Raw genomic sequence first — 19683 nt, 5'->3', positions numbered from 1 at the left:
CCTTTTTTCCAAAGGCATTGTATGGCTGTGTCTTTGCAGCTGGACAATGTGCCAGACAGACTGTTAGGATACTAAACACGGCACCTTTGGCAAATGTGGCACTCCCCTTCGGAACAGAAAATGTCTGTGGTATTGAGTGTTTGTTTAGGGGGAAGTAACTGATAATGTGGTGCCTTAACACCAAAGGCTTTAATAATTTGAGTGTTTTTAGCAATGTTTTAAATGTTTAGTGCTTGAGCTCTTGACATCTGGTACACAAAAGATACATAAAGTCTTTTTACATGCTCACTGTTGCTGTAAAAGAGACTTAGTTGGCATCAGACCGGGATGTAAGGATTTCACTGTTTGAGGGTTTTAATGCAATTTTCTGCTGAAACAAAGAGGAATTAGTGAAAAATTGGGATGAGCATGTGATGGAGTGAGCTGGTGTTAGTCACTGGATACCATAAAAGGAGTAAAAATGTCAGAGAGTTACTTTGAGATCCGTGGGCGAAATGCATGGGGTAAAAGAAAAGGAACAGGGCACCAGCTTTGCTTTGAAAACATCTTTGTCCCACCATCCCTCTCTCCCTTGATAATTCCTTGTGGTTTTTAGGGGTGTTTTTCCAACAATCTGCTGCATGAAGGGGTCTCCCTGCCCCCTCATTCCTCTGTGCAGGTCCTGCTTGCACTATTGGGCTGGTGCTGCTCTGAGATGAAGTTTTAAAGAAGGACAGACAGCTGCAGGAATTGCCTCTCTAATTGGGAGCCAGAGCTTGGCTGCTGTGTCATGTCTTAACAAGTTGTCACTTTTAAACCATAGTCCTGAATTTGCCAGCCAAAACTTCCTGCTGCACTGAGCTTCACATGAGGAAGCAGAAAGCATCACATCTCCCAGCACCAAGGAAAGCTGCTCTTCTCCACTTGAAGGACAGGCCCATTGCTTGGTTAATGTTTCTGGCAGAGAAGGACATTGCTGATGGGGAAAGGCCGTTGGCAACTTCCTGTCAGTCAGCGGCTGCGTCGGATCTTGATGCAGCTGTGGCTTTCCAGCACAAATCTCTCCCGGTGGACTTGCTGACCTTAGTCATGGGAAGAAACAAGGAGTTGCTCTTCTGTGTGATCTAGATGGCAGCAAGTGCCTGATTTCTACGTGATGAGCGTTGGCACTTTCTTACGAGATCTGAATCTTATCTCCCTGAGCCAGGTCCCGATAGTGCCCTCGGAGGCAGTGGCACGAGAGGCTGGGGGGTGCCATGTCCTGCCATGCTGGTGGGCCGTGATGCTCTGGGTGCAGGGTGAACACAGGAGTCAAGTGCTGAGCTCAGATGTGATCCAGGTTAAGAATTAAGCTTTACTCAGGGCTGGATTTAGAAATCCTCTTAGGTGGACCCAAACCTCCCTCCCTGGGTTGCCAGTTCTTTGCTGTTTTGAGGCGGGATATATTTTTACATTCAGTCACCTGAGGTTGGTTGGTTGAATATAAGCTGGTGGCAGAAAGCATCCTTAAATCTAGCTGGACTGCCTGCCTGGAGGGAGCTCACTTCTGAGGGGCATTAGGGTGATTTTGGGTCATTTAACAGGGCAGCTCATGGGTTCTTCCTGAGATGGATCAATGCGCTCAGGGCCCATTGGATGTCCAGGTCTCACCAATCTCACCCCACCTCATCAGTGAGTGTCAGGGAAGAAACCTGTTCTGCCTTCCCAAAGGACAATATGGGCAAAACAAATGCTCCTTGTGTTGAACCCAGCTACCACTCAGATACTCTCCCTGTGCTGTCTGACCTGTATTCTTTTTTCTGTTGCCATCTTGACTCTCATTTCCAGCTCTGCCTGTAACAGATGTACCAGCTGCTCCCCAGATCTGTGACCTGTGCAAACTAAATATTTCCACTTTCTCAGTGGAGCAAATAAAGAGCTGAGTATCACAGGCAGGGCCCAGCACCGCAGGAGCCCTGACTGCTCCAGCCATCTGCCAGCTTTGCTGCTCCACTGGGGGTGTGTGTTTGAGGGGTGCAGGGGTCAGCTTGGATTCCCACAGAAGCCAGGACTGAGCTCCCATCAGGTAGGGCAGGGGAAAACCTGCCCCCTGAGAGCAGAATGACCCCAGAGCAGTTAGGTTGATCTGATTTCTCAGCAGATCAATGAGAAACTTCCTTATCAGGACCCCTGCCTGGACAGATAGTGCCTTGCCAGCAAGCCTCGCTGATTAGCACCAGGACTGTGGGTGCCCCTGCACCCATGGGAGCCTATCTGTCCATCTGGATGCTGGGTGGAGATACAAACTGCCAAGTAAACCTGTGCTGCCTGGGGAGGAAAGGCAGTGGAGAGAGCAGCCTGACACGCTGTGTCAGATCACTCCTCCGGACTGAGCTGCTCCCTCAGCGTTTACCTGGGCGAGAGCAGAGCAGGGGCTGTGTCCAAAGAATTGGCTGAAACACCCCCATGATGCCCCTCTGGGTTACTGCTGGGATTTTCTTTTGCCCTACATTCCCTGCCCTCATCAGCAGAATGGATGTGTTCATAGCAGGACATGTGGTCCACGTTTAGTGATACTAAATCAGTCTTTACTCCTGAAGCCAGTTGGGAGATAAAACAGCCCTGAGAATTACAACTAAGGAGCAGTTCATCACTTTAGCTTTTGAAGTGTTTGTTATAGCTTAGGGTCTGCTCCCAGATTTTTCAGGCATGTAATGAAAAGTCCTGGGTGTCTGGTCAAGGGGCTGGGTGCACAGTGCCAGGGCAGCTCCCTCCCTCCACTTGCTCCCACTCCCCAAATTAATGCCTTAGAAAAATGCAAAGCAAGAGCTTTGCAGATTAAGAAATCTGCTTTGCATGTGATTTGAAAATAACGGCAGTACTTCAGTGCCGTAGCTGTAAGCAAGGCTCCAGGAGCAAACTGTGTTCTCAAATACCTGCTCCTTATTTATCTTCTTCTTTTTTATAGACCTATTCTGTTGGGGTATTTAATAATCTGGTCTATATACACAGGAGTATTATCCTGTGAACCTTCCTTGCAGTTTATGGAGGGTAGATTTGAGATAGCCGACCTAGGTATGGTGACTGTCCTCTCCTCTGTGGATTTAAAATATTTGACTTAAAATCCTGTTTCTCTTAAACTCTCATAGCTATGCCATGGCACATTTCAAGGTTAATGTTCCAATATAGTATAGCTCATGTGCTGGTCTCTGTTTAAAAAAGTGTGTTAACTTCCTGCAGTTTGTGGCCTTTAGCCCAAGTAAAGATTTTTATTTGAGCTGATTATTTGCATTTTATGTCCTGAGTGGCTTACAGACTGTGTTCCTCGGGCATCCCATGACACTCCACAAAGGGCACTTTTAAGACTTGCACATCCCAGACTGTTTCATATCCAGGTCTCCAATCACTTCCATGTTCATAGGAAGCCAAGCACAGCGGAGTGCAGGCATCAGTGGAGCACAGCAGGATGGGAGATGGGCACAGGCTGACCCTCCCCAGAGGCTTCAGGCCCCCCCTTTCTCAGGTGTACGTGGGATGAGAGTGAAAATTTGCTTTGGTCTTCCCATAGTTGCCAAATGTAAAGTGATCTCATTTCCTGAGGCATGCTGCTGACACAAAAGAAAATAACAAAACTCTGTGGCAAAACTGTCAGTGCTACAAGTTCCCCCATCAGCTGATGGTACAAGACAGATAACTCAGCTCTGTGAGATCCCCCTCCAGATACAGGGGTTTTGCAGCTCCCTTGGCTCCTGCAGGATCCCCAGCCACCCACAGCCATGCCCATGGTGGGCATTGCTCTGGCTGCATCCCGTGGGGCTTCCAGTGCCAACGGTGGAAAATGTCTTGGGGTGGTGGGAAGGGTAAAAACAGCCAGCAGAGAGATGCTGTCCCACATGGGGTGTTGTTTGTGCACGCTGCAGGGGTGTGGAACAGGCCAGCGCGTACCCGTGACCAGTGGAAAATGAGAGGTGTTTTTGCAGGGACAGTTTCCGCAGCCCTCGGCAGGTGGAGGCTGATCGCCTCCCCACACAGGTTTGCCCAGCTTCCTATTGGTGCTGAGCACCGCCTCGAGCAGAAAGAAAAGAAAAAACAGTCGATGCTAAAAATACAAAGTAGAAATGAGTCTGGTGAGAGTAACCACTGCATGTGAGTCCTTCCCCACTTGCTTGGTCTGAGTTTGTTATTTTTCCCGTGCCAGAAAAACCCCCGTGTGCAGAGGCTCATAATAAATTGCACCGAGGTTGGATGTGCAATTCAATCCCTTAGTCCGGTGGTAAATCCCAGCGCAGAGAGGGGAGGGAGCTGCTGGAGGGGTCTCTCCTGCCACTTCATGGGGTTTTGGTAGAAGGCCATGCTCTGGGGAAAGTCACCACTCAGCCCAGATCCTCACCAGGGGCCTTGGTGGACTTTCTGCCACGTAAAAACAGATTTACCACAGACAACTTACACTGAAAGTGCTGCAGCATGTCAGGCCCACATGCCTATGCCCCAGTGAATCCAGCAGACTGAGAAAACCCCCCAGTGCTTTGATAACGTTGTTGTTTGTAATTTATTCTTAAGCGAACTCAAGCCTGGATTAATCACAACCAGAAAGCAAGCAAAAGGGTCGAGCCAGGTGAGAAGCAGCTTCCATTTGTCTGTCTATGAAAGGGCTTCCATGGCTCTCCAGACTGGTTCCTTGTGGAGCCACATGTGGTCCAAACCTTTTGTCATGCTCCACGGAGTGCTCATGCCACACAATGATGATCCGGCCAAGCAAATCAACTATGCCCTTCCAGAAAGGAGCTGACACACCTCTACCAGAATATATTCTCTAGCTTAATGCATTTTTCTCACTTCTACTGTGAATATGTAAATCCTGTTTTCAAATAAAAACAAACCCAAAACTGTCATGAGACTCCACAGATAATTTACTCTTGTGGAAAAAGATGATTCCCCAGTTGGTGAAACATGCACTGACTGCAAATAGCTCCCTCCTAACCTTCCTGGTGGGCTGGCATGGGCTTGAGGCAGGGAAAAGCACTGCCAGTGCCAATGCAAAAATGCAGTTGACTGAAAATTAGGGAACATGAAGCACTGTTTTTTCTCTCTGGAGGAAACAGTAAATGCCCTGGAGCCCTCTGAGTGGGATGCACTGGACCACGCGCTGCCAGCAGCAGTGCCTTCAGTCCAGCTGGTGGGTCCCAGGTCTGCTTTTCTCCTCAGGTACAGCTGGGGATGAGGGCAGGGGGGATTTTTCATTTGGAGTGATGAAGGCTGGGAGGCCAGAGTGCTGGGCTTTTCTGTACGTCTCACTCTCGTCAGTCAGGAAGTGGTGACGCAGGTTATGGGTTGGGTTTGGGGTTTTGGAAACCTTTTCTCAAAGTCGATCTCCTCGCTCCGCCGTATTTCTGAAGTGTGAAGCAGTGGCGAAGGCTGGTTGTGAGCAGAGGGATGCCAGCCAAAATGCAGCTCCTTATCAGATGTAACGGGAGGATTTTCCTGGCTATTTGTTTAATCCTCTTTGTGGGATACACAGCACAAGGTAAAACGGGGCGGTTGTTCTCTCCATAATCCTCTTTCTGGGCTATGCAGTGTAGGCCAAGCAGGCAGCCTCTGAAATTTTCAAACTGGCCTTCTTTTTGGGGTAATGAGATCTACTCAGAAAATCTGTTTTGCTAACATTTAATCTTCTGGAGGGAGAATGGTAAGAAAAGGTGCTTTTTTGCAAGTGGAGCATTTCAATGTCCCAGCCCTTATGAGAAAAGACTTGATAAAATATGTTGCTGGATGTGTGTATATTTTCAGTCTATATATTTCAATATGCACTTTTCTGAATGTCCCTTTCATAATTACCTGGTTGCTGCTGTTACTCAGTCATGTAGTTACAGACAAAGTATGTAACAGTTCCCATGTCATAACTCTGCTTTCTGGGGGGAGCGGGAAAGGAAGTTAGTTGTAAGTATGATGAAACTAAACGGTTTATTTGGTACAATATTACAACACACAGCACTAAAACTACGAAAAGGAAATGTTTATTTATGATGATATGTGCCCTGTGGATTTATTTCTCATGAGAGAGAATGCTTTTCAAGCATGTTGTCCATAAACAAAGGCTGTGACAGTGATAGGCTCTCATTATGTATTACTACTTGGAGGTTGATCTTTGAGGGACTATGGCCTGCTTTTCTTAAGTTGTTTATTTGCAATTTTTTTAGCTGCAGCTGTTCATTTTGTTGCCACTGTTATTATAAAAAACCTCCTTAATAATATGCTAGGAGGAGAAAATAAGTATGAAAAAGGAACACGCTGTAAAAGCAGCAGGAAATTACACCCGTGAAATATTTTTTCTCTTACAGAACAGTGTAGGAGATAGCTGAAAGTCATGCAGGACATTATAGAAATATATAGGGCAGTAGAAAAGTGTAATTACAGAGAAATGACAGTATTACAGAAACTGAGAAAAAAATAGATAAAGTGCCAACAGGTGGAGAATGCACCAGGAGGCTTCAGGGAAAATTAATTAACGAGACTGAGGGGAAGGACAAAATGCCACTGCTTTTATCTTTACTGTGTGATCCTTATTTTAGCTTTTTGGTATTTTTTGAAGACCACTGACAGCCCGAATTAGGTACCTGGGGAGCACCAGAGCTAAAATGGTTGGTTTACAAGACCCTGTCATGTCTAGGAGAAACCCAAACTGTGTCTCCTCTGGAAACGTGCTCTGAGAGCTTACATAAACCCCAGATCTGCTCCTGAGGCACACCTCGAGTTTCTGACCTCCCCACCAAAACTCAGCCCATTGAACTCGAAGGGGCAGAGCTGGAGCCAACAGAGGAAGGGAGACCACATGAGCCAGCTCTCTGCTGGGTGCTGTGTCCCTAGAGATTTTCACATTATTTTCACATACCTCCACCAGCTTCAAGGAGAGCTGCAGGCAGCCAAGACCACAGGTCCCTGTGCCATGTCCCATGAGCCTTGCTGTGATGGCAGTGGTTTCCCACAGGATTTTTCACGCACTTCCTGGTGCTGTGTGCGAGATGTGCGTGATGTCTCTGATGGCAAAGATGTCACTTAGGATATCAGTAGCCATTTTAAGAAAAGTCTTCAGGGTTACTTCAGTTTCTGGTGGTTGAGCAATCAGGGCCACACAAATTAGTTGCTCGTAAAGTTAATAGGAGCTGGTGAATGACACCCTGGTCCTGGTGAATAACGCGTGGCTGATTCCATCAGGTGCTCCCATGCAAAGGGCAAGGTACAAGAGGGTGAGATGCCGCCCTGACTTGTGGTCCGCCAACTGCATCGAGGAGAAGGGGCCCTGGTTTTACCTGCCCACTGGTGGAGCCAACAGGATCCTTCCTCCCATGGCAGACCCATCCCTGTAAGTTCATTTGAAACATATTTGTCATTAAAGCCAGCACCCAAACCCGCCCATTATTCCTGTTTTGACAGTCCTGTTACAGCGTGGCTCGCCCATGGTACTATGAGGCTTTAGTATGTTCATGTATAATGTAAAAATGCCTCTCTGCATTTCAGGATGAGGCGATACCAGGAGCTGGGTGACATATTTCCTCTCTCCGATGAGGATTCTGGCTCTGGGTCCAATACTATGGTGGGAGCAGAGCCAGCCTCTGGATCAGGGCTTGGTGACAGTGACAGCTTCTCTGAGGCGAAGCTGCCTGTCTTCCTGGAGGGCCTGCAAGGCACCAAGCTGAAGGAGAAGCTGTCGGAGGAGGATTTGCTTCTGTAGGGCTTGAGACGTCCCTCACGTCCTGCTCCCTCGCTGAGTCCTCCCCACAGCCTGACCCGACAGCCATGAAGCGGTTTTTTAAACCAACTCCACATCAATAAAAACCTTGCCTTAAGATCTTTACTGCTTTCACTCACTGAAAACGTTGTTGTTCAGTCTGAACTGGCTTTTTATGTGTGTGTGTGTGTGGCAGCCATCCCGGGGGGGGAACAACAGCGATGGGGGCGCAGCCTGCTCTGTGGGGAGGTCATCGTGCTCTGCGGGGATGAATTCCAACCCTCTGCACTTTTACAACACTCAGCTAATCGCGTATCCCGTAAATCCCCCCACGAAATCCTGCGAAAAACAGGTTTGTCAGACTGGTTATTTCCCGACAGGAGCCCCCCAGCGCTGCCGCCTCCCGGCCGCCAGGCGGCGCCCTCTCCGCGAGGGCACGGAGCGGGAGGGGTACGGGGGAGATCGGTCACGTGCGGCGGGGCGTGGTCCCAGCGGGGTGTGGGCGTGGCCTAGCGGGCCGTAAGGTCACATGACCAGGGGCGCGCGGCCGGGGGCGCTGGTGCTGGTGCGCGCGGGAGCCGGGCTGCGGAGGGGGCGCGTACCATGGTGAGTACCGGGGGGGGAGGGGGGCGTACCATGATGAATGCGGGGGGGGGCGGGCCGCGTACCACCGTGAGTGCGGGGCAGCCGGGGCGCGGGGGGGCCGCGTACCGTGGTGAGTGCGGGAGGGGCTGGGCCGCGTAACATGGTGAGTGCGGGGGGGCTGGGCCGCGTACCATGGTGAGTGCGGGGGACCGGGCCCGGGGGACGCGGAGGGGAGTGCGGGGGGGGGCAGCGGAGGGGGCGCGTACCATGGTGAGTGCGGGGGGGGGGCAGCGGAGGGGGCGCGTACCATGGGGAGCGCGGGGCGGGGGGGCAGCGCTGCTCCGCCATCGCCTGAGGCGGCGGCGGCGGCGGCGGCGGCCTGGGCAGGGCGGTGCCTCCCGCTCCCCCTGCGTCCTTCGAAAAGCGAGGGTTTGGGGGAGTTTTAGTGCTGTGTACGGGTTAGAGGTGCCCGGTGCCCACGCCGGTGCGGGGCTGGGGCGGGGAAGGCGCGTGGATAGTCCCGGGACACGGGTGGATCCCTCGGGATCGCGCCGTCCAGGAAGGGCGACCGCGCTGTGCCCGGCGGGAGCGCTGGGCGTGCTCCGAGGGCTGTTTTTAACGGGGAGTAAAAAAATACGTGTTATAAAGAGTCCCTGGGTCGATCCGCTGTGTGTTTCTGGGGTGTTCGTGTTCCCCGACGCGTCTCTGCCCCTGTTGGGGGGCCAGAAGCCGCTCGGAGCTCGGGAGGAAGCTGAGGTTGGGATTTCTGCACCCTGTGCCAGCTGCCGGAGCCCCCCAGGCCCTTCAGGGCAGCTCTCACTCGCACTTAGGACTCAGAGCTGTGGGGTTTTAGCCCCGATGTAGCAGCATTTTCAGCGTCTGTCTTCTGCATAAACCCAACAGCACAGCCAGGCGTCCGAACGCTCGGAAACAGGAGTTTCTGAAAACCCCAGTTCTCCGTCTGCATTCTCCGAAGCTGTAATATAATAAGCTGTATGGTGGCTTCTTAAAATACTTCTTGTTTTGCATAGTTTCCCTGCGGCGGTATCTTCGACAGCAACTGGGGGAGATACCAGCTGTTGATTTCTTTATTCCGTATGTTCTTGTCCTCCCTGGAGGAGATCAACTGCCCCCTTTCGAGATTAGCTCTGAAGTGCTCACAGCCTCTTGAGAAGTGATGTTACCAGTGTTAGGTCTGGCTGACTGTTAATTATGGTGCAGCTTCAGAGTTGGAAGGTACTGTGAGAGCATCTTGTTGTTTGCTTAGAGGTGGCGTGCTCTCTTGTTTAGTTTTGGGGAAATGAGTACAGTTTCTAAGGAAAAAATGTGGGCAATGCTCAAAAGCATTTTATGTTTAAAAGAGTCTAAAATTTGGAGTTCTTCTTCAAACTTTTTTTTTTGCTCTTCCCCAGGAGCCAAAAGTCAGTAATGGTTTTGGTGTGCAGTGTTTTAAAAAAAAAAATCATCTTTTTGGCAGTCAGTGCAAATCTGTGCTTGGCAGAGACTTGGAAGACAGTTCAGTTTTACATCTGACCACCTTGTTGGTCCTCTGCTGCTGCTGCTTTCCCCTCAGAATGGGAAGTGGATATAACTGGGTTTCAGTTAGTTATATACATCTTTGTGGATTGCATTAGGGCTGATTGCTGTCTGAACAAAGTTTAGTCTTGTGTGGATGCTATAGCTCCAGCTTGCACTGTGTCTCTGCTTGGCTTGGAGGGGTAAGCACAAAGTGTTACTGCTGCTGAGCAGTGGCATTCAGACCAAACTTTCCTCTGGGCTTGTTGTTATTAATGCAACATTTCAAACCTCAGGTCCCCAGAATGTCCTGGAACGTGTTCTTACTCAGTGTTTTATATTAAATTGGTGAAGTGAGAATGACTGTCGTGGTTTAACCCCAAGTGGGAGCTAAGCACTAGGCAGCTGCTCCCTCACCTCCCACCCTACTGGGATGGGGAGGAGAAGCAGAAGTAAAATTTGAAGGTTAAGATAAGAACAGTTTAGTAATTGAAACACAGTAAAATATAATAATAATAATAATAGTTAATAATAAAAAGAAAAAACAGTGATTTACAATACAATTGCTCACCACCTGCCAGACCCCGACTGGCCCCTTCTGGGTAACTCCCCCAGTCTGTGTGCTGGGCAGGACACAAATATCCCTTTGGCTAGTTTGGATCACTTGGCTATGCTCCCCTCCACCTTCTTTGTGCACCTCCTGACTGTCCGAGCATGAGGCAGAAAAAAATCCTTGACTTGGGATAAACCCGACTCAGCAAGAACTGAAACTTCAGTGTGTTATCAACATTGCTCTCATACTGAATCCAAAACACAGCACTATGCCAGCTACCGGGAACAAATTAACTCTAGAAGAAATTATTTCTAGGAGAAATGAACTCCAGCTGAAACCAGGACAGGCTGTTTCATGTATACCAAATTTATCTAGTTGAAACAGATGTTCTCGTGGAGAACATAATGTAATTTCTCAAACCCCCCCCCCCCAAATCATCATGAATTAGTGAAGTGTTGTCTGCTTTAGTACATCAAAGCAGATTAGTGTCTAATTCTCAGGAGGAAAGTGTTTGCTTTTGTACTAATCTTGATGTTTTGGAGCCCTTTGTAAGAAGTGTTTGTGCGAGGTCAAAGGATGATCTCTTGTAGGGTCTTGTGTTTGGGGCGATCAGAGCTGCAGCCTGGGGAGTGCTGTGGTGAGCTGAGCACAAACATTGTGCCTGGAGCAGTGTTACAGGTACACCTGGAACACCTCTCTGTGTGCTGGCAGAGCTGTGTAGCTGAGGTGGTTGTATGGAGAACTGCTGCCTCTCCAAGCTGCTTGTGCTCTCTTTGTTAAAGAGAACTAGGGGTGTAGGCAGAGGCAGCAAATAAAGTCCCTATTCCCCTTCCCTGACCAGGGAGATGCTTTAGGCCTTGCATGATACCCCCTTTTGTTGTTTCTTTTCACCCTGCTTTGCTTTAGTGTGTTTTCTTTGAGTAGTAGTAACTACACTGTACTTTTTATAAATTATATATTTTGTAAGAACTGTCACTGCCTGTTACTGACATGATTTCAGTTACTTGCTGGATGAACAACTGTCCTTTGTCATCACTCTTTCTTGGGTCTCTGATACATAATGGATTTGTAACTTCATGGAAGCACAAATGCTTTTCCCCCGTGTATAGTGCACAGCTGCAAGTAAACATCACATTTAAAATGGAGTGTCCACTGTGTAGTAACTTATCCAATTCTTGTTATTGCAGAGTTTTCTTGGAAACCTTTTCGTTCCTGTTTGTGAGATTGATGTTGTCCTTAATGATGCTGAAACACGAAAACCAGCAGAAATCAAAACAGAAGATGGTAAAGTAGAAAAGCATTTTCTCTTCTACGATGGAGAATCTGTTTCAGGAAAGGTACATATTTATTTAGAAGTGACTGTTAATTACTGTACTGATTCTGGCATGCAGGTGCATGTAGGAGGGCTATGGGATCTGCATTTTCAGCTTGTGGTGTTATTCAAAGAGGAAAGTGTTTTGCTATATGTGATCTCTTCAGCCATAATCATCCAGGCAGCTGATAAAACTGAACAGTAGCTGTTTATTTGTTTCCAGTCATCCTGTGTTTATGAATAAGCTTTTTGTGCAAAGATGTGCAATCCTGTCATTGCTGCTGATGAGAACTGTTCCAAACTGGATCCCTCTGATTCCCCTTCCCCTTGAACTCCAAAATCCACAATCTAACACAGGTAACAGTAATCTTTGGCTGGCACAGTCAACCTGCTTTGCGTACCCCGAAGATAACCCTGTGTTTCATGCCCTGAAGTGGTTTCTGGAATTGCATCAGAGGAGGAATGTATGAATTTCGGCTGGCTACTGAATCAACAAGAGTTTTTCTTACTGGAAAAAAGACCATGAAGTTTAGATTGCCAGAGGGATTTCTCTATGTTCAGTGTTGCACTTAGGAACTCCTTGTTCTGTTTCACTGGAGTCATCTTTGCTCTCTGAATATTTCTGTTATCATGCACTTTTCCACCAAAAACTTGAGCTGGGTACTGGGTTCTGAGATGGACTTGTAAATGCCTGCTTTGACCTTGGCTGGCCTGTTGTCACTGCGCGTCTTCCTGCTTTGGAGATACTGTTCCATGCAAAGGTCTTGGTTCTCTGTAAAGATCCTTCCAGGGATGTGAAACTCACACAAGATGGGCCTCAGACTCAGGAGGCTGAGGGAGAAGCTTGTGATCACTGGAGCACTGCTTGCTTGTGTTGGTGATGCCTGAGAGGTGCCTCATGAGTTTTGACTAACACAATCATAGTGGGATGAGGAGGTCTGGAACACCAGTCACTTATTGGACAGCTTCCCTCTACCCTCTCTTTCTTTTCACCCAAAGATGGATTATTCAAGTGGTTTATTTCCTACTCAGATATTGACAATATACTGGATTTTAAAGTACAGGAATTTCTTTGGTCGTCACTGTTCTCATAAGCAAACATCATATATGCTTAAATATTTAAATGTTTCCATAGAAAGTATTCCCTTGTGGAATCTTTTCTTGTCTGTTTGTGAGAATCAAAGTCACAAATTAAGGCCTTCATAGAAGGTTTCAATATCTGTTCTTTTTCATTGACTTCTCCAACACCAATATTTAGCTGCAATCTGCTGAGGAAGGGATTGAAGCTCACTTGACTTGAAAGGAATGCATCTGGTGGCAGTTCTTTTTTGGACTTCCAATGTGACTGTCAGAAGATGCTTTGAAGCTCTCAGCCTTCAAAGATGGCAAAAGGATCACAACTGGCTTATTGAACTCTGCTTAAGCTCTGGCTTGGATTCTTAATTTTGGGACTTGGAAGTTTCAAGCTTAGTTATTCAATTCAATCTCTGGATGATTAGATTTTTCTTGAATGCTTTAGTAGTGCCTTGGAAATGCTTAGTTTTATAATCAGCTGTTTGATTTGGCTGCCTTCAAGCTCGGGGACAGCCACTGAGAAGAGGTCTTAGTTTTCATAGGCATGTGCTAATATGTTTTCCCTATTACTGAGGTGATGTATTAAAGTGTTGGAAAAATGTAACTTTTTTTTTTCTTCTTTTTACTTTGGTAGGTGAACGTCTCCCTGAAGCATGGGAAGAGACTAGAGCACCAAGGAATTAGAATTGAATTTGTAGGACAAATTGGTGAGTTTAAGCTATAAAGGGGCTGTTAGGGGCTTGTGGCTTATGGAACTTGGCATTTGTGGCTGCCAGCAGTTTGGCTCAAACAATGCAGCCTGGTTGGATTAGTGGATGATAAATGGCAAAGGGAAGTTATATCCTCCGTATTTTAAAGCAAGAGATTACTAATTTTTTGTAGTGAGAAAGTCACTGGGAGAGAGATATATATGTGAAGGAGAATGGTGAATATTCAGTTTGTCTCAGACTAGTTAAAAGTTCAATAACCACCAGAGATTTCTGAAAACTAAATTTTGGTATTTTTAATTATGCCTCTGACAGAGAAGAGGCATAAAAAATAAATGATGAGGCAGCCTACAGCAAAAAATTTAAAATTCTATGGTACTTGGTTCTCTAAAACCTAGTTTTATACTGTTAACACAAACCATGATTGATGCTTTGGAGGTTTTCTGTGCTTTTTAGCGAGATAATGTGGTATTGACATTAAATGTAAATTGCTTAGACTGTACCTAAGTCTGCTCAGATTTGAACTATGGGGAATCCTTATTATATCTAACCTCTTACCAGTCAAGGTGATCTCTCTGCACTGCAGGTGTGACTGAGTACTGGCACCTGCTGCTTTATACTTTGAGGTTTATCAGGGAGCTGTAAAAGCAAACTTCCAGAATAAAACAGGACTGTGATGGGAACGAGGCATTTGCAGATGGGAAAAAAAAGAGCTCATGTATGTCAGCTTCATTTAATCTGTTGTCTTGTAATAGCTGTACAGATTGTTTTTCATCTACTCTGATTTATAAGTTCTCTAAATGACTTTAATTTGATGCAGTGTTTCTTGAATTTTGTGTGTTTCTGGGATTTTGTGTTGTGCTACCATTTAGAAGTCCATGGAGTTATGCAGAAGTGGTTTAAGCTCCTGCTTTTTGTGCTTTCCCGTGTTTTCTTTCATCCTTCTGAGTTTTCATATAGTAATGCAGAAAGCAGTGCAGTAGTGGGATCTCTCTGCACTGTTTGGAGACTAACTCCATGTCAAAGACTTACTCTAAACCAGCTTCTCAGAGTACAGCAGCTTTCCTGGCTGGCACAAAAGGTATTGGATATGCAGCAGTAAATAAACTCTGTATGAGAGAAATGCTTGTCATAGCAAACCGGGTACACCTTAGATAGTTTGTGGCCATATTAGAAAAGTAAGCATTTCCTAGTTAGTGTTAGTTTCTACCAAATTGGCCATGATAAACTGTGGAGTTGGTGTGTTTAGTTCATTTATTCTTTTCTGAAAAGCTTCAGTTTGTGTAAAACCAGCTACCACTGATGTTCAGGTTTGAATTGTAGAGAAGCTTATTTTTAGATACTGAAGTGCTTGGGTTTGGATTTTTAGGGTAATTTTTATGGTAATTTTTGGTAAGAATTGCCTGACCCAGATGTAGGGATGGGTAAGTGACACTGCTCTGGGGACAGGAGATGCTGTTGCTGTGAAACTGCTCTGTCTGCACTTATGTCTTAAGAGCTCATTTCCAAATGACTGACTTCAACCAGGGGTCATAAAAGCCATTTGATTGTAGACTAGTAGTAACAGTAAACCATTTGATAGGTGGTGTTAATCTGCAGGAGACCGGTTAGGATTGCTGGCCTGTCCTAAATGAGCCAGCCTTGACATTGCTTAGGTTTTGTCCCTGCAGCAATAAATGCTGGAAGCCAAAACCAGGCAATGCTAATTACAGAGTGTGCAAGGCAAGAAGTGCTTATTAAAGCTAGCTAAACTGTCATTAAAAAACAATGCCATGCTAGTGACATGTGCTCTGTTCATTGCAGTTAGCCCTTCAGGAATGCTTACTGTGGGTTGCTAGAACTGAAGGTAATTTGAAAACCTGGACAAAACATTTGATCAAATATGTGTATTTTAAATTAATTGCTTCTGTTGTACTCTCACATACTCCTGCCAAATTAGAGACAGTTTTGTTTGCTGAAAATAAACACTGAAAGATGTTTTCCTTTAACTTCCTAACTTTAGAACTCTTCAATGACAAAAGCAATACCCATGAATTTGTAAACTTAGTGAAAGAACTGGCCTTACCTGGAGAACTGACCCAAAGCAGAAACTATGACTTTGAATTCATGCAGGTTGAAAAGCCATATGAATCCTACATTGGTGCCAACGTCAGACTGAGGTTTGTAACTGTTAAACCTTCTTTCCTCTCCTCCCCTGCAGAAAATCCATAATTTAGCATTTATGCTGCCTCCCCTTCCTCCTTTTGGTTATTAAATGGGACCTGTATCAGCCAGTAATTAGTGTGCCTTGATTGGGGTTGCTGGGATCGTGTTATAATGTGGCCTTTTCTACTTAATTTGGAATTACTCAGTGCTGTTTGTATAAATCAAATTCTTGCAGCTCAATCAGGTGAAGATGGTCCATGTTCTCTCCTTTTAAAAAACCAGCATACCCACAACTGCAGAAAGCACTGCCACATTTCTACTTATGAGTGCTTTGTCTTCTGTTTTGATGTCTTACTCTTTTCTACTTAGTCTTATGAGAAAGTACACTGGTCTTTCAAAGAGTATCTGTACCTCAGGTAATTCTGAATCACGTTGTGTAACTCAGTGCCTTTCTTTTAGGTATTTTCTAAAAGTGACAATCGTGAGGCGTCTGTCAGACTTGGTGAAGGAATATGATCTGATTGTCCATCAGCTCGCTACCTACCCAGATGTAAACAACTCCATCAAAATGGAAGTGGGCATTGAGGACTGTCTCCATATAGAGTTTGAATACAACAAGTCAAAGTAAGTGTCAACTCAAAACACATTCAGGTGAATAACTGGGGATGAAAGGGCTCAGTGTGTAATATTGGATGAACAGCGTTGGCTTCTGGAGACTTAAAATGTAAAGTGCTAATTACACAATGGCCTTTGCTGAGAAATACCTGTCTGTTCTGCCTGCAGTACTGATAGGAAGGTCACTAGCAAATATTTGAGGCTTGATTTTTGCGTTTGTGCCTTTTCAGTCTGAGTACAGCACCTCCTTTGCTAATACTGCAGCAATGGGAATACTCGAGTGGTGCTGCTCTGGCTGAGGTGCTGATCTCAGCGGGGAAGTAAGCTAACAGGCAGATAACATAACCGCCTGTGTAACTTGGGATTCAAGATGTGAGAGTTGTGTTTAGTCTTTAATGAAAACCCCCATTCTGTTCTTTTAAAGGTATCACTTAAAGGATGTGATTGTTGGAAAAATTTATTTCCTCTTAGTGAGAATAAAAATTCAGCACATGGAGTTGCAGCTGATCAAAAAGGAGATCACTGGAATTGGTAAGAGAAACGAAACGGCAGCTCGTGTGCTGGGATGCAGACCTGGAGAGCAAAGTCAGTAGTTGCAGCTTTAGCTCAAGCACTTCCTTCTCTCTGGGGTTTGACTCCCATGTGCCTGTTGTGCTTTGGCGAGGATACTTAGTAGTGTGCTTGCTTTGGCCACTTGTAACTCACGTGCAAGACAAAGCAGCAGTGTTGCCTTAATTTAAATGCTTTGGGATGGCAGTTGTGTGATAAAGCTTTGTAAATGTTTGAGACTGGACCATGTGTTCTCACAGTGAAAACTTGTTTCACCAGGACCCAGCACCACAACAGAGACTGAAACCATTGCAAAGTATGAAATAATGGATGGTGCACCAGTTAAAGGTAAGTAACTGTGCTTGTTTTAAAAGGCAAGCATTTTGTGTTTAAAACTGTATTTAAAACACCTGGGGGAGGAGAGATGGCTTAGATAATTATTTTTTTCTGCAGAAACCACACTTCTTAGGTTGCTGAAATGATGGTGGATTTTTCTATTCAAATCAGACATTTTTATTGACTTATTACATTTCACTTGGGATCCTAGTAACTTTTCCCCTTATTTACCATTGGAAATTCTGACTGATCCTTTTATCAAACCTGACTCCATGGTATAGGCCAGCTCTAGAAATTTCAACATACTGATCCTTTTGCCTTTCCTGCCTACCTTGCTTGCAGTGAGGAAGGATTCCCACTTTTCATGTCATACTTGCCTCTGTGCTCAGCGTTATGTTTTTAATTTTCTTTTTTTTTGGTTTGTGGTGTTTTTTTTGTTTGTTTTGGGGGGGCATTGTGTATTTTTTTTCTTTAACCAAGGAAGGGGCACAGACAATGCTTGGGAAACTGCCTGTATTTTCCGTGTTTTCTGAAACTATGTTAATTATTCCAGTTTTAAAGAACTAATTTAAGGTGGTTTTTTTTTTTTATTTTAAGGTGAATCGATTCCTATAAGACTGTTCTTAGCAGGCTACGACCCAACTCCAACAATGAGGGATGTGAACAAAAAATTTTCAGTGAGGTACTTCTTAAATCTGGTGCTTGTGGATGAAGAAGACAGACGATACTTCAAGCAGCAGGTATAGTCTGTAGCAATCTCGTTGCAGAATTATCTGGGCTGTTGTACAAAACACTCTGTGGGTAAAATGGGCTAGAGATGCATTGGTTTGCTTGTTTTCTTAAACTGCTGCAGAGAGAGTTCTCCTCTCAGCATTAGCCCAGGTTCAGATTTGCAAAATTGTAATAAGAGCTAAGATATTTGGCTTCAAATGTTACAAAAGATGAGGTGATGCTGAGAAAAGGAATAGCCAAAAGGATCACTGGAATGAAGCTGTGCAGGTTATATCAAATCTTCCTCTTACAGAGTAGACAAGGCAGTGTAATTAGACTTGGAAAATAAGAGATAGCTGGAGCATGCAGTGGCTATGATGGCTTTGAATTTTGAGAAAAAGTGGAAGAAAAATTTCTTGAACCCTTTAATACTATTGAAGTTGGGAGTAGGGATAGTTAAGGAAGAGGTGACTGCTCAAGATTGCAAGCGTTCAGGCACAGTTCAGTAACTAAATATGCAACCTGAATTGTGTTGTCTTTCTGTTACTTTCATATGAACTGCAGTGTTAAGCAGGGGGATGCAGAGCTTTTTGTGGGGTGTTGTTTTTGGTTATTTTTTCTTTATGTTCCCAAAAAGTATTTGTTTATCAGGAACTTAAGGTACTTGATGCTTCTGCCTTAATGGTAAGTGATGGTTTCAAGAGTGTTTTCTTCCTCAAACAGGAAATAATTTTATGGAGAAAAGCTCCTGAGAAGCTGAGGAAACAACGAACAAACTTTCACCAGCGATTTGAATCTCCAGAGTCACAAGCATCTGCTGAGCAACCCGAAATGTGAACTGGTCTAAGGTGAAAAACTTTGCAATGCTTCAGCAGGTTAAAGATGGCAGCAGCCTGTGGGAAAAGAAGGCCAAAATTCCCATTTACAACTGTCTTCCTTCATCTTGCAGTGCTGCGTTTCCCATACTACTAAAGCATTCTTCAGTTAAATTTCAAGTATGTATATACACTTAAAATAAAGTGCTTTCTCAAACACTGGAACTTTCTTAAGCTACTATTTTATACTGCACATTTACTTTAATTTGATAATGTTATATGCACTTGGATATGTGTCAGCTTAAATCTAGTTATTTCCATGCATGGTAGGCTGATGTACTTGATTTTTGCTGCTCACCTCTACAATGTAGACTAAAGCATTTCCCTTCTCTCATGTTGTTTATTGCATGTTTCTTTCCGATGTTGCTTATTTGCATTTGTTTTATTTTGAAACTGCAGTAAGACACAATTGACTAAATCACACTAAAACTCAATGTTTACGGTGAATTTGTCCTAAGACTCCTAATTACTACATTGGACAGGGTTTAACTAAAGCTGCATGTACATGACTGTGATAACTGTGGAGCCTTCAGACACCTCACCACGGGTTCTAAAAGGCTTTGAATCTGTCAGTAGCAAAGAATGGAAGCATCTTTGCCCTCCCTCCCCCAGTTCTCTCTCTACCAAACTTCTCTAAGCCTTTCACGGGAGTCACTCCTGACTCTTGGGGGCTCATTGCCCAGTAATTAGTGACTGTGCAGGTGTTGTTATGAGTTCACCTTCAGGTGCTGAGCGGTGAAGTGTTTGAAAGTAGTTGTCTCTTACTGACAAAGTAAATGCTGGTAACATTGATTATTTTGCAAATACCGTCTTTCCTCCCGGCTTCATGATCCCACTGTCTTCACAGTCTGTCTCCCTAACTGTCTGACAGGAGAGGCAAAACGTCCTCCAAGGACATCCTTCCAGGATTGTTAGAGGGCAAATGAGCCTTCTGTGGTCTTCTGGAAAGGTATTTGGAAGCCAGGCCAGCCTTAAAACTTATATGCTTGCCTGGCACAGCAGGTTGTTTATCTTTCTCATCC

General features: G+C 45.3%; 2 protein-coding genes across 8 annotated transcripts; both read left to right on the top strand.

The window, feature by feature from the left end:
• Nucleotides 1-5303: 5303 nt before the first annotated feature.
• On the top strand, nt 5304-7802 carry SRGN (serglycin). Its single transcript, XM_064662269.1, has 3 exons — nt 5304-5482; nt 7171-7318; nt 7474-7802. The coding sequence occupies exons 1-3, from the start codon at nt 5392-5394 to the stop codon at nt 7685-7687; spliced, it is 453 nt and encodes a 150-aa protein (XP_064518339.1). The 5' UTR covers nt 5304-5391; the 3' UTR covers nt 7688-7802.
• Nucleotides 7803-8164: 362 nt separating this feature from the next.
• On the top strand, nt 8165-18826 carry VPS26A (VPS26 retromer complex component A). 7 transcript variants are annotated; one of them, XM_064662267.1, is made up of 10 exons: nt 8199-8282; nt 8525-8539; nt 11525-11674; nt 13358-13430; nt 15433-15589; nt 16035-16199; nt 16615-16721; nt 17019-17087; nt 17673-17815; nt 18510-18826. In XM_064662267.1, exons 1-10 carry the CDS (start codon nt 8214-8216, stop codon nt 18621-18623), a joined length of 1062 nt encoding a protein of 353 aa, XP_064518337.1. In that variant the 5' UTR covers nt 8199-8213; the 3' UTR covers nt 18624-18826. The 7 variants fall into 7 exon arrangements, with proteins under 7 accessions (XP_064518333.1, XP_064518337.1, XP_064518331.1 ...); XM_064662263.1 differs by lacking the exon at nt 8525-8539 and having other exon boundaries at nt 8165-8290; XM_064662261.1 differs by lacking the exons at nt 8199-8282; nt 8525-8539 and adding an exon at nt 8307-8356.
• Nucleotides 18827-19683: the final 857 nt, after the last annotated feature.

Source organism: Pseudopipra pipra, chromosome 8 (assembly GCF_036250125.1).
Source record: "Pseudopipra pipra isolate bDixPip1 chromosome 8, bDixPip1.hap1, whole genome shotgun sequence".
NCBI lineage: Eukaryota > Metazoa > Chordata > Aves > Passeriformes > Pipridae > Pseudopipra > Pseudopipra pipra.
Note: the sequence above shows the minus strand (reverse complement) of the source record. Positions and strands in the feature narration are given on the sequence as shown.